The sequence below is a fragment of the Rattus rattus genome, chromosome 11 (assembly GCF_011064425.1).
Source record: "Rattus rattus isolate New Zealand chromosome 11, Rrattus_CSIRO_v1, whole genome shotgun sequence".
Classification (NCBI taxonomy): Eukaryota; Metazoa; Chordata; class Mammalia; order Rodentia; family Muridae; genus Rattus; species Rattus rattus.
The window spans coordinates 78685063-78700503 of NC_046164.1; the positions used below are offsets into that span (position 1 = coordinate 78685063).

The following is a 15441-nucleotide window of genomic DNA, read 5'->3' on the forward strand; positions in this document are numbered from 1 at the left end:
AGACACCTAAGTCTGGGCATGAGCCAATAAGGCAAGCAGCCCTACAGATACCCCTCCTTGTTGAGTTCTGCACAGCGAATGGGTTTTAGTGTCAGGGAGGACCCTAGTAGCTGGATGCTGCTCTGCAGAGGTTTACTGTTTAATTGAGAGTCAGACTACATGACCAAGAGTAGAGTAAGGAGATGCTGAAATGCTCTTCTGTTCATGTTTGTCTGTTCTAGTCTCTGTTGTGGCTTCTGTAAGCTCTGAACAATAACCTACATCTTGAAAGGACTTGAGGGGACTGAATGAAAGAGAGAAGCTATACATTGTTGTCAGTGTGCGTGGCCTTCCTTCTCACCAAGTCTTAATAATAGAAAGAAGTTCTGGTTTCTTCTATGATGTCTGATAAGCTGTTACATTATCCTCTGTCTACAGCCTGGAGAGCATCCGCCAGTGTGGTGTTGCCCTCTGCATTGTCCTGGGATTCTCCATCTTGTCAGCATCGATTGGTAGCTCTGTGGTGAAGGACAGAGTGACTGGGGCTAAAAGGTTGCAACATATAAGTGGCCTTGGCTACAGGACATATTGGCTGATTAACTTCCTGTATGATATGGTAGGATTTATGAATATGGTTCTTATATGAATATGGTGGTTGAAGGGTCTAATCCACATGGGGGAGTCCACAATGGAAGTACTCATTCTACCGGCTAAGAATACCTACCAGTTTGCCTTTACCAGGTACCATCAGACCTTCAGGATTACTTTATGAGGGGAAGAATCAGTAATCATGGTTTAGAGAGCTCTGAAATCAAGGACCCTGAGTTTTTTTTTTTTAAATCAGGAAAGCAATGAATGAATAGCAGCATTCACAATTCCCTTTCAAAGGGCTAGAGGGTGGAATGGTAAAATCTATTAGAAATGACCTCTCATCTGTACCCCTAGCTTCTGCCCTCAGTGTCAGTAGCTTCCCATTGTGGTAGCAGATATCAGAGTTTGTTACAGTTTTGAAATCACTAGACTTTGTCTTCTGTTATTTTTGTGGCAATATCAAGTCCTTGTTGAGTTGCTGCCTAGAGCTTAGACCAGGTATTTTCAATGCATGTACTCTGATTTAGATTTAGTTCTCTTGCACAACCACCACCCACGCCATCACTACAGAGCAGAACTGGCATTTTTGAACAAACAAAATATATGGGTATGTATGCCCTCATGGAGATGATGCATTCTGGGATGTGGAAAATCCTATGTGAGCAGAAGGTAGGGCAGGCCTGAATCTCCCCAAGAGCCTCCTACTCCTCAGCTTCTGACCATCTGTGTTGTTTTATACAGAACCGATGTGTTAACAAGCTGATCATAAGCAATGTTTACTCCTTTGAATGGACTTAGAATTCCACTGACTAGTTTGCTTTTGATCCTGTTATCTAGATACTGTAAATCATATAGATTATCTGAGTCTTACCAGAGGTACCTTAACATTCAGAAGACTCCAAGAGTACCTTCATCCAGCACAAAAGGTGGCTCATAAATCTTAAGACTGAGAAGTGCTGGTCCATAGAGGCTTTGCCTTTGTTAAACCATGCCTCTTCATAGGGCGGCAGTAGCCCCTCCAGAATGATGCTTCCAGTAGGGCAGAACCATACTTCAGTGTCTGTCACTCAGCGCTATCCCCAGTACCAGTCTCAGGCCTCAGTGTTCCCCAGCATTTTCCAGCTGGTGATCCCAGGAAGAATGTGACGACCGAGAGTAGGAGCACAAAGAGTAACTCACCGCGACACTGTAGACAAAACAAACCCTAAGGACTCTGAGATCTCCTCTCTTCTTTTTGTGCTTTCTTATCTCCTTATCCTGTATCCTGAATGTGGCCCTTCTTCACTCTGTGCTAGGTGGACTTGGGACATAAGGCAGGAAGGACTGTTTGATATTTGGCTGACTCTTTCCTTCCACTTTTACTTAGTCATTTCATGTTTATACTGTCCGATGCCTCAATCAATGAATATTGTTGAGGAGATGTTATGGGTCAGGGTGTGTGCAAGTTTGCTGAGGACTAAGCATCTGTACCTCCCAGCATTCAGTGTTCAAACTTACTCTGCAGTGCGATAGTACCAGGATTTGGGATCCTTGGGAAAATGACTAGATCAAGAGGATATAACCTTCATGAATAGATTAGTACCTGTATAAAGCGGGCTTCAGAGAACTCTCGTACCCCTTCTAACACATAGCAAAACCATAGAAAATGCGCCAGTTCTAAATTGAAAAGTAGGTGTTCACTATATACTAAATCTGTTACTGTCCTAGTCTTAGATTTCTCAACCTTCAGAACTGTGAGCACTAGATCCTTGTTGTTTGTAAGCCAACGAGCCTATGCTTTTGTTTCACCCACTCAATGGACTGAATGGTGGTCCTAAATATATCATTGAGTTGGAGTGGATCTGTCTCCTGCTAGAGCTCACATACTTATTGGAAGAAGCAGACACAAATACACCAGATATAAGTGATCCATAACTAAATCATTTGTGAGCATGGAAGAGGATAATGATGCAAATATAACTTTCATGCAGGAAGTTAGTGACATAGAGTAAATTTCAGCAGAGATTTAAGAGCCAAAAGGACTCAGCCATGTGGGTTAGCCTGAGAAAGTGTTCTGTGGTCAGCAATCCCACAGAAGCAACCGCTAGGTTTAGGACTGTCCAAAGGAGGCCTGGGGATTCTGCTTGTTGTTGGTTCTGCAGAGTCCTTGAAGGAAAGGCTATAGGGGAAGCAGAGCAGGGAAGATCTACCCATTCCATCCCCATCCCCATCCCCATCCCCATCCCCATCCCCATCCCCATCCCCATCCCCATCCCCATCCCCATCCCCATCCCCATCCACATCCCCATCCCCATCCCCATCCCCATCCCCATCCCCCCTCTGTGTGTGTGTGTGTGTGTGTGTGTGTGTGTGTGTGTACTTGTTTCTGGAACAGTTTCTTGGCCCTTCCCAAGGGAGCTAGACATAGATGGCCCTGGTAGGTTATTTGAGTCTGTTTTCCCCTAAAGGATTATGTGTCTGGACACCAAACATAGTCACTCTAAACATCTTTGAATATGCAAAGCAGGGGCTAGGTTTAAATAGAAATTGAATAGAAACCGCAGAGTAAGTAGAGCATGATTAATGTCCCCATCTAATGCAGCATGTCCCCCTTTGTTTTTCCAGATCTTTTACTTGGTTTCCGTCTGCCTGTGTGTCGCCATTATAGCAGCCTTCCAGTTAACTGCTTTCACATTTCGGGAGAACTTGGCGGCCACAGCCCTCCTGCTAGCACTTTTCGGGTATGTGATGAGAAACACGGCTGCAGAATTATGGTTTGTTTTCTGAGAAGGAAAACCCTCAGGATGGCTTTGAACCTGCTGTCTGCTTCATGATTTTTTCTCTTCTCAAGCAATTATGTTACTCCTACCAGGGCTGCTGAGCAAACAAGCTTGAACAAGATGATGAATGCCCTGTAGAGGAGGGGAAGGTTGACGCAGTCATAATGAAGATGGCATTGGTCCTGCCTCAGAAAGGCCCTCAAGCTGTTTGACAAACTTGTGCAGTGGGAAATGGATTCTCTGTTATTCTCACTTTGACATTAATCGTGGGCTCAAATACATAATCCAGTTAGCTCAGAAACTGCGTTTGTGGGGATTCTCTTGTGAGGCGATCTGGAATATTTTTTCCCCTCCTATAATATCAGTAGCTTGGAAGTATTTTGTGCGACTTCTATTACTTTCTTCCTCAGAGGGAAAAGGTAAAAGTAGAAAAGTTATTGCAGAAATCCTCATTTATATACTCTGGATGCTTGCAACGGCTTCCCAAATGGTACCCGCCTGGTGGAGAAAATGAATTAAAGTACTAAGATTTTATTTTTTTTAAACAACCCTCTTTCCCATATTTATGCCAAAGGCTATAAAGAAAGTGAAATCTACATATTTTACTATCATTCCAGTGATCAAGAATTACTCAAAGTATCTTACTAGGGGACAATGTTTTGCCTAAATGTGTGTGTGTCTGTCATTAGATGAGTGGATAAACAGATAGGAATCAATGGATGGGAAAGGACGGGATGGTACGGGGAAAGCAGATCTTGCAGGAATATTGATATGCCACTTACTCTGTGGCCTTGCTAATATGAATTCCCATATAAGCCTTGTTTCTTTCCTGTAAAATGTCAATTTTCTCGCTAAAAGTTAAATGAGATAATTGCTGTAAACATCAGGGACAACTGGCAGAATCATTACATTAATTTTAGCTCTTACTGTTATTCATAGAATTATCTTTTTCTTTAGAGATAGTCATGTGCTCACAAAAAGAATGGTTATGGAACATGATGTTATATTCATTTGAAAGTTATGAGCTCATATATAAAGGGCTGTGTGCTCGTACCCTGATCTTATTATCTTATTTCAGCTTATTAATCTATTTACTGGGAAAGTGTTGTTGCATTTCGTTGTAGCATGGGTAAAATAGGCCTCGCTATAAAATTATGTTTGAATTTTAGAGGGCCAGACTTCAAAAATGATGACAAAATTTGGATGAAGTTAAATGGTTCAAAATTTAATCTTGTGAGATGTGTTTTTAGAAAATGTTTAACTTGATTACATTATGCTAGAAAATTCTATGTTCACAACTAAACATTTTGAGGGATTTCTGGAGAATCAGGTCTATGGATGCACAGTCATGATTTCCCAAGGGTGAGAGACTTCCTTGTTATACTATTGCTGTGAGCAAAGCAAATTAGAAACTAAAGTTATGTCAGGCACGGAAGCATGTGCCTTCTATCCCAGCACTTGAGAGGTAGAGGCAGGGGAATCTTCTCTGTGAGTTTGAGACCAGCTTGGCTTACATACTGAGCTTCAGGACAGCTATAGCTATGTAGGAAGACTCTGTCTTAAAAATGAATGGATGAAAAAAATGGATAAAAAAAGAACAAAATGTAAAGGCAAAACTACTTGGGGAGCTCGTTTACAGTTTGAGAGCATTAGTTCATTATCATCATGGCAGGGAATCTGGCAACAGGCAGGTAAGCAGAGTGCTGGAACAATAGCTGAGAGCACACAACTGATTAGCAAGTTTCAGGCAGGGGTTGGGGGAGAACCTGGTGTGGCCTCTTGAACCCTAACTGCAAAGCCTATCTCAAGTGACACAGCTTCTCCAACAAGACCACAGCTAACTCAACAAGGTCATACCTCCCATTCCTCCCTCAACAATTCCACTCACTGGAACCAAGTATTCAGACGGATAAGCCTGACAAGGACCAGCCTAGACTTGGAGAGGGGTTCTGAGGAAGGAGTGTTTGGGAGCAATGAAAACAAGGACCCAAAGTCAAATCATGTGTCCAAGCCTGTGTTTTTCTTGAGACAGCTCTCCAGATAGCCCTCTGCTTGAGACAGCTCTCTCTTGTTTGAAAAAATATTCCAAAATATTCTAGCTTATCTCTTGCAGACCAAAAGTCCACTCTTTTATTCACATATCAATTCATTTGTTCATTCTAGGTTTCCTTTTGATTATCCCATGAATCACCGTCTCAGTACCTTAGCCCCTTGATTCTTAGAAGACAACAAATACACACACACACACACACACACACACACACACACACACACACACACATATATATATATATATATATATATATATGGCAAATGAATTCAGAGATCATTTGTCTGTCTTTGTAAGCATGAAATTGATTGGGATCCTAGACTGAGATTACCATTTTGACTATGACTGGACCTAAATTAGCTCTGCTCCAGAATGATCCGGAACTCAAAAATCTAACCTCCCTTTGTATCTCATTGCCTTTTCAACTTTCTGACAAGCTGGCTCATAGTGCAGTATTCCAAAAGAGAAAGAGCGAAGAGATGCAATTACGACAAATAATGAGTCAAAGGACTTGAAAAGTTCTTATTTCATCACTGGTATAGAGCTCCAGATGTAGGTTTGAAATCTGTGACCCCTGCTGTAAGAACCTCAGTGTTAGCAGCGACTTTCAGGCTGCACGCTGTCTCAGGATGAGGGGAGTAGAGTGACTCCTCGTCCTTCTCTTCCTCCTCTTCCTCATCCTCCCCTTTCTCCTCCTTAACCCCCACCCCTTCTCCTCCTTCTAGTGCTCATTGTCCTCTTTCTACTTCTCCTCTTCCTCCTCCCAGAATCTGTGGGTATCAGGAACCAAAGTACAAACTAAGAAGCCAACTCCTAGGAAATGCAGAAACCCAAGGGCACTTTCAGACTTGAAATAAATCTGTTGATTAGCTGGTGTCTGACTAATAAGGAAGAGGATAAAGGAAGCAAATCTTAGGAAAGTTAGAACACAGATGCTCATGATAGTTTGACTTTCTATCAAGGAAAATGGATATTTAAACTATGAGAAGGTAGATAGCCGGTTAGCATCAAAAAGAGTAAAAAATACTGGAAATTGTTGACCTGGTGGGAGGATGAGCTGTGGGTCAGTCTGAGCTGCATAAAGAGGCTGTGTCAGATGAGAGGAGGAGGGGGGCGGTTAGAACTGAGACAGAGGGGATAGGCAAAGACAGAGATAGATAGAGACATGGCAGAGACAGGGACAGAGAGAGACACAGAGAAACAGAGGCAAAGACAGGGGGGTAGAGACAGAAACATAGAGAGAAAAAGATGCAGACAGAGAGCCAGGAATAGAGAAGGACAGAGAGACAGAGACATTAAGTGGGGGAGACTCAGAGACAGGTAGACAGAGACAGAAATGAGAGGCGGACATACACAGGATATGGGAGACACATACAGAGAGAGACAGAGATAAGAGACAGACTTAGAGGCAGAGGAGTAGGAACAAGTAATGTTGATCACAATAGTACACTCCTTTAATATTAACTCTCCGAACTTCAGAACACAGAGGCAGAAAGACTGGCATGAGGCCACATATTAAGACATTTTCTCAAAGATCCCAACAATTTAGAAGAAAACAAAAAGTGACACTAAAAATATCTGAAATGAGAACAGACAACTTAGATTAAAAATGTAAAGCTATGAACACCTTTGGTGCATGGTTAATGCTAAAGGGATCTGACAATGGAGTATGGACTCCTGTTTGTCCCCCAGGGAAATTCATACAGCAGAAGGAAGGGGCAGTTGTCAGGAGGAGAATAAGATATGTTCTCATAAACCCCCAAATACCTGCAAACAGTGAATTATACAATCATTAAAGTGATGAGTTGTATTTTAATAAAAGAGTAGAGAGTCTTAAAAGCCACAGTAGGTTTCATATAAAGTAAATTATGCTCTGTAAGTCAATTTAAATTTTCCCTTAACATTTAGAAAAGACCGGGGTGGGGGCTGGATCTGCCAGTATGTTAATTTCAACCAAGTGTTTGAAAGGAGAATAATGAAAATGCAGCTTAAAAAAAAACCATGGAATCATTGCTGGTGGAAAATCTGCTCAAAGATTCATTAATGCAGGAAAGGAAATCCCCAGAGGTGTCATTTAAGACTATGTCTTTGTCTCTGAGTCTTTTTTCTTAAGACAATGCTTTGATCCACTTATCAAACACTTGAAGGACATAACCCAGTATGAAGACCTTATATAAAGATTCTGTGCATTCCCCAGTAGAGTAGAGACTATGGATGACGTGGTAATTAATTGCTCGAGTATAGCTCAGGGTGTCCGGGTTGACAGTGGGAGGGGAAGGCATCGTGAGACCACAATAAGAACGTGGCGATGCTAATCAAAGCAGATGATCGGCTGCCTTGTGCCAGGCCAGCCCGCCACATCAGATATTTCATGAGGGGCTCTGTGCCTTCCCCCAGGATTTCTCTAGCTCCCACACTTTCAAGTTTAACTGAAAGAGAGCTGCCTGGATGCCATATTTTACAAGGAACAAAGAAAGGCTGGCTTTCCCGTACTTCTGGCTTAAGTATACTAGGGTCGTTATTTCAATCTATTAATAATACACATGTATAAAATAAAAATAATTTGTCTTAGTTTCAGAAATTTGATGAATCAATAGTTTTAACACACTTACCCCCCTCTCCGCTCCCCCCTCTGTCTGTCTGTCTGTCTGTCTCTCTTACTCTAAGAATGCACTTGATAGAAATTAAAACCAGGCCTAAAATTTGACATGACAGTTTCTAATGCTTTATGTGTTTCAGTTATAGGAATAATTTACCGCCTCCTTCTCATTCTTTGCCTTCATTTTGCCCTCTTCTTAGACTAGGCTGTCCTTGAATTGTCTACCATCCTGCCTTACAGCCTGAGCTCTGGAAGGTGTTTGTCACCATGCCTCTTTCCCACTTGCTGAAGGCAACCTTACATGATAATGGAGGATAACAGTTGAATTCTGCCCTAGAAAGAACAGTAGGAAGTGTATGTAGGGTTAGGACTTGGGTTTGATTCTTCCTGATAGTACTTTATTTCTGACAGGACTAGTCAAAATTAACAGCAGTAGTCAGTTAGGCCTCACCTCCTTGGCAGTTATTTTCATTTTACTTAATTATTTTATATAACAAATATTTTAGAAAATTGCTTTGAAGCACTTGTCTCCAACATGTTCTTCACAGTCATTGGGAAGCAGATTGCTACCCAGTGAAGTCTCTGAGATGCTATATGACTTTGTACATCATGCCCCACACATTTTTCTCAAGTACACGAGTTTATCTTTTAATACACGGTGTTTGCTAGTTACAGATTATCAATGACCAAATGCTATCTTAAGGCTCTAAAATCCCGCACATGGTTTTGGAATCCCATAATTTTCAGAGCAAGTTAATGTTAGGGAAAGCTCAGGCATTTAAAAGGTACTAGAATGTTCCAAGCTAAACAGTCACCACAGGAAATATTGACAGGTCTTGTTTGGGTGTGGAGAGAACACGTTTTAGCTCAGAATAGATGAGTCTTTTCCAAAAGCCTTTGATTTTTGAATAGGTATCTTCTCTGCCTGTACTTGGAAATGTTGTTCCAAGTGCAAGAATCCTTCAATGAGGAACACTAAGTTGACTGCATTTTTCTTTCACAAAAGAAAGCTGAGGGAACTTAGCCTTGGATGGAAAGCTGGTTCTACAAGGTAAAATGTGAAAGATGAAAGCAGAGGTTTGGCTGTGAGGGTGTTAGAGTAGCTTCTTGGATCGTGTGACCACTGATAAGGCTCAACATTTAGCAGTGCTCCTTGCTACCCACTTTTGTGCCCACTCAGATGCAGCTCCATGGCCAGCTTTACCTACAGGCCTGCAGCGAAAGATTGCTCATAGTGTCAACCTTACTATGGATACCCTGTCTATGAGTTACAGATGCTAATGTCGTCTTCCAGGTGGTGGGGGCATGGGAGGAGGATAGGGGACACAGGAGAAGTGACAGCACACTTTCTAGAATGAACGGGACTCTAGAAATGAAGCTTTCAGTGCTTATGCTTATGTCCTTTGTGTAAAAGAGCTCTGATTATTCTTATATTCTCTGCATCTCCCAAATCCCACCGTAATCAGTGGGCATCATTCCTGCAATAGGCTTGAGAGGCATAGGAAGTCCTAGTGAGAGAAGTGGACAAAGTCCAATAGAAATCCCAGACCTCATGATAGTTTCCTTTCACCTTGCAAGGACTTTTTTTTTTTTTTAAGCAGACATATATATAACACAAAGTAAGGAAAACTCACCATTCTAATAACATTGCATCCGTATTTTAGTTCAGTTGTAATACAAAGAAATGTTTCATGAAAGTAAAAATAACTTTTCCTTCTGCTTTTTAGATACGCAATGATTCCATGGATGTATCTGATATCCAGAATCTTTTCTAGTTCAGATGTGGCCTTCATCTCCTACATCTCCTTGAACTTCATCTTTGGCCTGTGCACCATGTTGATGACAACCATGCCCCGGCTCTTGGCTATCATTTCCAAAGCTCAGGTGATTCAGTGGCAGTGGTCCGTTTCCAAAGTGCAAGAGACAGGGGAGTGCAGAGGCCCACTGCTTTGTTACTACTGTGCTAAAAAGCCTGGTTCAGACAATGTAAAGGAAAGAAGGATTTATTTTGACTCACGGTTAAGAGGGCTTTCACTTTTCCTAAGGGCCTGGCAAAACTATGTGTAGGAGGAGGGTATTCATCTCCTGCTGAGTGCAAGGAAGAGCCTAGAAACTAGGTACACCCTACAAGGTCTGCTTCCAGTGTTCTACTCTCTCCAGCCAGAGTCTTCATGCTTAGAAACCCTCAAAATAATGCCACCATCTGGGAACGAAGCATTTAAGGATAGTGATTGACTGCAAACATTTCTGTGATGTTTTAAGGGCAGCTGCATGAGTCAGGGCAGGGCCATATAGGTGTTCACTGTCTCATTCCCAAAGGCCTTCTCAGGGATCCTCAGATATTGACTTATTGGCGACAGAGGAATGGCTACAATAAAGCATGTCTTGCCAAAGTGCCACTGAATAATAGCTTAAAATCTTAAGTAAGCTGGGCCACAGCCTTGTCCATAAGCACTTGATGGTGTGCCTGAAGAATCATGCTGGGATTCCTTTGTCTTCTCTGGCATATGTGTACGTTAATCCAGTGTCTTTCCATGTATTAGAGGAAAAAAAGATGCCCTTGGCATGGGTTGGTTGTTCAACAGGGAGTGGTTTTCCCTATGTGGGAAATGCCTAATAGGCATTAGGGCCAAGTAGATACAGTAGACACAGCGCATTCATTCCCTCTACCATGGCTCCTTATTGAGGCTGTCTTCACTCTTGGCTTCTGCTTTAAAGCACCTGCCAGTCGCTCATCATGGCCAGTGTAATTTGTGAAAATAGGCTTCAGTTTCTGCCTTCTCCTTAGCTCTCCTATTTAAGTCCTCTCTTTTTCTGGTTTTTATTATTCTCACCTCTGGGCACATTGTGTCCACAAGACTCTTTGTGTTCTCTTCCTCTCTTATGGCTCAGTAGTTCTTGGATGTGACATTGTCACTTGGCAGGCATACAGTGCTCCCAGTAGAAGGATATGCTCATATTCCCATTTCCAGTGGGAGAGAGACTGAGGCCTGTCCCATTGGGATAGGATCACTCCTTATGTCTGGGCTCCAGACTTAATACACTCTTGAATGACGGCCAACATTATCTCTTATTATTGTGCTTCATGTTTGTGTAGATGCAATGAAGTATGTAAATATCAATTTTGCATTCAATGAGGGCAATGATCTATTTCAGTGATTTTTTATTTTTTTTACAGATTGAGTTTGACACTAATCTGTATTAATATTCTGAGCCTTTAAAGAGACAGCTTGCCGAACAATTGATTGGCTTTAACTTGAGGAGAATATTGAAATCAGCAGAAGAGACATAGGGGCCCTGCTCCACCCCATCGATTTCTAATGTGACATAGTTTATTGAAGGTGCTGTAAACTGCGGTAGTGAGGAAAGCAGATTCAATACAGATAGAGCTGGGAGAAACCAACAGCCAGGTCAGCTAGGTAACAGAATAAGGGCAAGCTAACTCCAAAAGAAAGGGGGAAGTGAAACCTTGGAACTGAAGAGAAGTTAGCTAGGAATGCTTTCATCCAGAGAAGCCTAATTGCTTGCAAGATAAAAAGGCAGAGTTATCTGCAGTGAAAACAGCACCGCTCATCTTACAGAGTCAGCAGGCAATGGGTGCTTCCTGGAAGAAAAGTATTTGAGTCACTCAGCAATTAGGAAGGGAGGACATTTGACTGGATTTGCTTTGATCTTTCTCTTTCCCTTGTTCCTTATCATGAGACTGTTTGCTAAAGCCATTTAACAATGTTTAAATATACATTCCAATTGATATCGAATGTCCATTGTCATGTTAGAAGGCTTCATGAACTTGTAAAATTAATGAAAGGTATCAAGAGTGACATCAGGCTCTCAGGCCATAAGCTAGTACAGCCAGTGTTGATCACTGTATGTGCACATTGTAGAGCCAATATGACTCTTTTCTTGTTGCTAATATACTGTTAAAGAATGATGTGTCTTGGGTTGAGAGGCATGACCAGGCATTTATCTTTCTCCAACAGATGAAAATCTCTGCTTCAACTATGAAAATGTTATCAGATTTAAGATTATAGTTTCTATTTCTCTATATATTAATTAATATTCCTCAAGCACCACTCTTCCTGAATCAAACAATTGATTAGTCAATCCATGAATTCATTTGTATTTTTATTAATTCAGCATTCACATATTACATAACCTTTGTCAATACTTGTGTAAAAATCACTGTGGCTTCCTTAAAATGAGTTACAGAAACATAGATGTCACCATATCATGTCATTAACTCTCACTCCCCATGTTCAAGACTACCACTAGTAACAGAAATCCTTTCAGATGGCATGGTAATTGACACAGGCATAGATCAATGTGGATTTAGATGTAGTTTTTCCTTAGAGTCTTGTTACAGACTCACAGGAAGTTGCCATTTTTTTGTATTGATGCAGTAAAAAGTCAGAGATATGGCCAGTCGGACTTTCTGTCCTCATAGACAATAATTTCATTGTAGAAATTCTTCCTCTGTTTTCATCTACCCAAAACCACCTTCAAAAGGCATGGTTTTCTAGGCTAACATTTTGGGGATAAAAATTCAACATATATTTTGTGAGTAGTTACAAATATTTCATCCATAACATTCTGCCCCTGGGCTCCCAAGACTCATGTCTTCCGTGGGTGGAAATTACAAAGTCATTCTGTCACAGTAGGTCTAAAATATTTCACTTATTGTGGCTGCAATTCTAAAGCATCTAATCTATAAAATTCATCAGATTCAGATGTGGGTGGGAATCAAAATTATATTCTATCCTAACTTCTCTCTAGCTGTGAGCTGGTACAATCAAATGTATGGGACAGGTATAAGACATATGTTCCCACTTCAAAATGGAGAAGAGGAAGACAGGGTCAATAGATTCCATCGAGCAAAACCTAGTAAGACACACATATTATATGATCTCAGGGGCAATCCTGTCTGACTCCATGGCTGTCTGAGAGTGTCTCTGAGAACCAGGATAGGGAAGAGTAGACCTGCAGTCCCAACCCAAAACAACAGCAAGTTATTGGTATGTGTTATAAAATGATGAATAGTTTTTAATTTCATCTTTCTCCCTCTTTCACTGTGCAGAATTTGCAGAAAATCTACGATGTCCTCAAGTGGGTTTTTACTATTTTCCCTCAATTCTGCCTGGGTCAAGGGCTCATAGAACTCTGTTATAATCAGATCAAGTATGATCTGACTCACAACTTTGGCATTGATTCTTATGTGAGTCCCTTTGAGATAAATTTCTTGGGCTGGATCTTCGTGGAGTTGACCTTGCAGGGCACGTTTCTGCTCCTCTTAAGGATCCTGTTACATGGAGACTGCCTAAGATGGCCAAGGTATGTACTGAAGAGTTCACGTGCACTGCTCTGCCTCTCGAATAAAGAGTGGAGGAAGAGTCTACTTGGGGTTTGCCAGATAAAAACATGTTCCTGCTTAACATTATAATGAATGGTTCTAAAAAGTTAAAGATTGATGCTTCCTTTTTAAAGAATTTCAAAAGATAAGGTGCCAACCTTTAAAAGAATCCTTTCAGTTACTCAGTCGTCTCAATTTGTTTTCCACTCTAAATCTGCTCATTTTTTTTTCAGTGACTTTGTAACACCAAAAGTGAATTTGGTTGATACCATAAAGTAATTTATTTGTATAACTAAATGGCATTAATTCCTAGAGTCAGGAAGGTGTAGGACTTTAGTGCAGATACCATATGCCTTTGCCAAGTGCAAAGTCCTTTGTCAAGTGAAGATACTGAGATCGGTGTGTATAGAAATATAGAAGCACCTGGGTGACTGTAAACACACACACACACACACACACACACACACACACACACACACACACACACACACACACACACACACACACACACACCACACATACATATCACACACACCACACGGAGGAGATTATTTAAGGTAGATTGGCAAAGATTCTAAAACCTTGTCAGATAAAGTTAAGAGCCCTCCTGCTCTTCCAATAGACCCTGGTTGATTCTCCCCACCCGCACTGTAGATCACAATCGTCTGTAACTCTAGCTCTCGGGGATCCGATGCCCTCTTCTGGCCTTTCAGCACACCGGGCACACACAGGATGTACAGACATACATACACACAAAACACCCACCAAGACAAAATGAATAAATAAATATTTAAAAATGCATTTGGAATCTACAAGGAATTGTGTTTTCAAGTGCAAGGTCTATACTACTGCCTTCTCCCATCTCTCTCGTTTAACACACTGATCCTCCCTTTGTCTGTGGAGCTATGATTCCTGCTTCAGACAGTGATTCTTCCTCACTCTCATCTCTCTAATTATAGTTTTCTGAGACAGTCTCTCAAAGCAGGGATTCTTTATGGAAAATCTATTATTACCTTGTTACTTAAGAATCTGTTGCAGATATAAAGCTCCATTTTAAATATATTTAGGCAATCCATTTGTATGTATTTTTTTCTTTTCATTTCTTTTCCTTTTTTTTTTTTTTTAACATAACACACCTAGGTTGCTAAGGTGGAGAACCATTTAAAATTCAAATCCCAAAACTCTTCTGAATTTCGCCATGATCACTCTGGAATCTGTAAACTTCCCAGAGCTGACTGACTCCAGAGTAGAATTCTGGGCCCCTTTTAAGTGTGATCGCTTCTCTTAATACTTCAGTCTGCTTGAAACACTCAGTGGAGAATCCCTTTGGCAGCTTCCAGGTTTCCCAGTCCTCCAACAGTATCAAAGGAGTTTTCTTCAATGAATAAAGCTTTTGCATTGCTTCAGAGGATATTAATCGGGCTCTGCTTTAGAACAATTCCCTGATAGCCACAGCAGATAGTCATTTGTGTTATGTTATATTGATGGAAAGGGCAAGGATCAGAGACATTGTCTGCCTTTCTGCTCCCTTGTGACTCACCGTCACAGTGATTGTGCCCCATTTAATTTATTATTGAAATCTCAATAGAACCCAGTCAGTAATGAGTGCTGAATATGAATAGCCAAGGTTCAGCGAGTCCTTCGTAGGGAAAATTATAGCAGTCCTAGCTAAAAGTTGGAAGAGAATGGGAAGAGCCTATCCCCTCATGGGAGCCAAATAGAGTTTACCCTTTCCACCTGAAATGTGTTAGCAGCATAAGGCTGGGAACTGGTGTGAAACCTCCTTCCCTGGTAAGTTGAACTGGCTTTCACCTTCATTTCCCTGCTACCTTTAAGGTGACAGATCTCCATTTGCATAGTGCCCTGACCAGAAACCAACCCGTGTGTGTGTGTGTGTGTGTGTGTGTGTGTGTGTGTGTGTGTGTGTGTGTGTGTGTGTCCTCTTTTCACTGCTGTCTGGAGCTTGGCTGTGCTCTCTGATTCCATAAGCAGGCAGAGTTAGAGCAACCATATGGTTCCGATACCAGCTGTGATGAATTATCAGGAGACCCCTACTGTGTCTACTGCCCACCTGGATCCTTCTGTTGCACGTTGCCTTGTGATTGGTGGATGGCAA

The 15441-nt window shown here is 41.5% G+C and overlaps 1 protein-coding gene across 1 annotated transcript in view; it reads left to right on the plus strand.

The window, feature by feature from the left end:
- Positions 1 to 15441, plus strand: part of Abca13 (ATP binding cassette subfamily A member 13) — a 564237-nt gene that overhangs the window by 452472 nt on the left and 96324 nt on the right. The window contains exons 50-53 of the mRNA XM_032916398.1: positions 418 to 595; positions 3175 to 3290; positions 9706 to 9862; positions 13053 to 13306. Of these exons, the coding sequence (XP_032772289.1) occupies positions 418 to 595; positions 3175 to 3290; positions 9706 to 9862; positions 13053 to 13306 (705 nt within the window). The remainder of the gene's footprint in view (positions 1 to 417; positions 596 to 3174; positions 3291 to 9705; positions 9863 to 13052; positions 13307 to 15441) is intronic.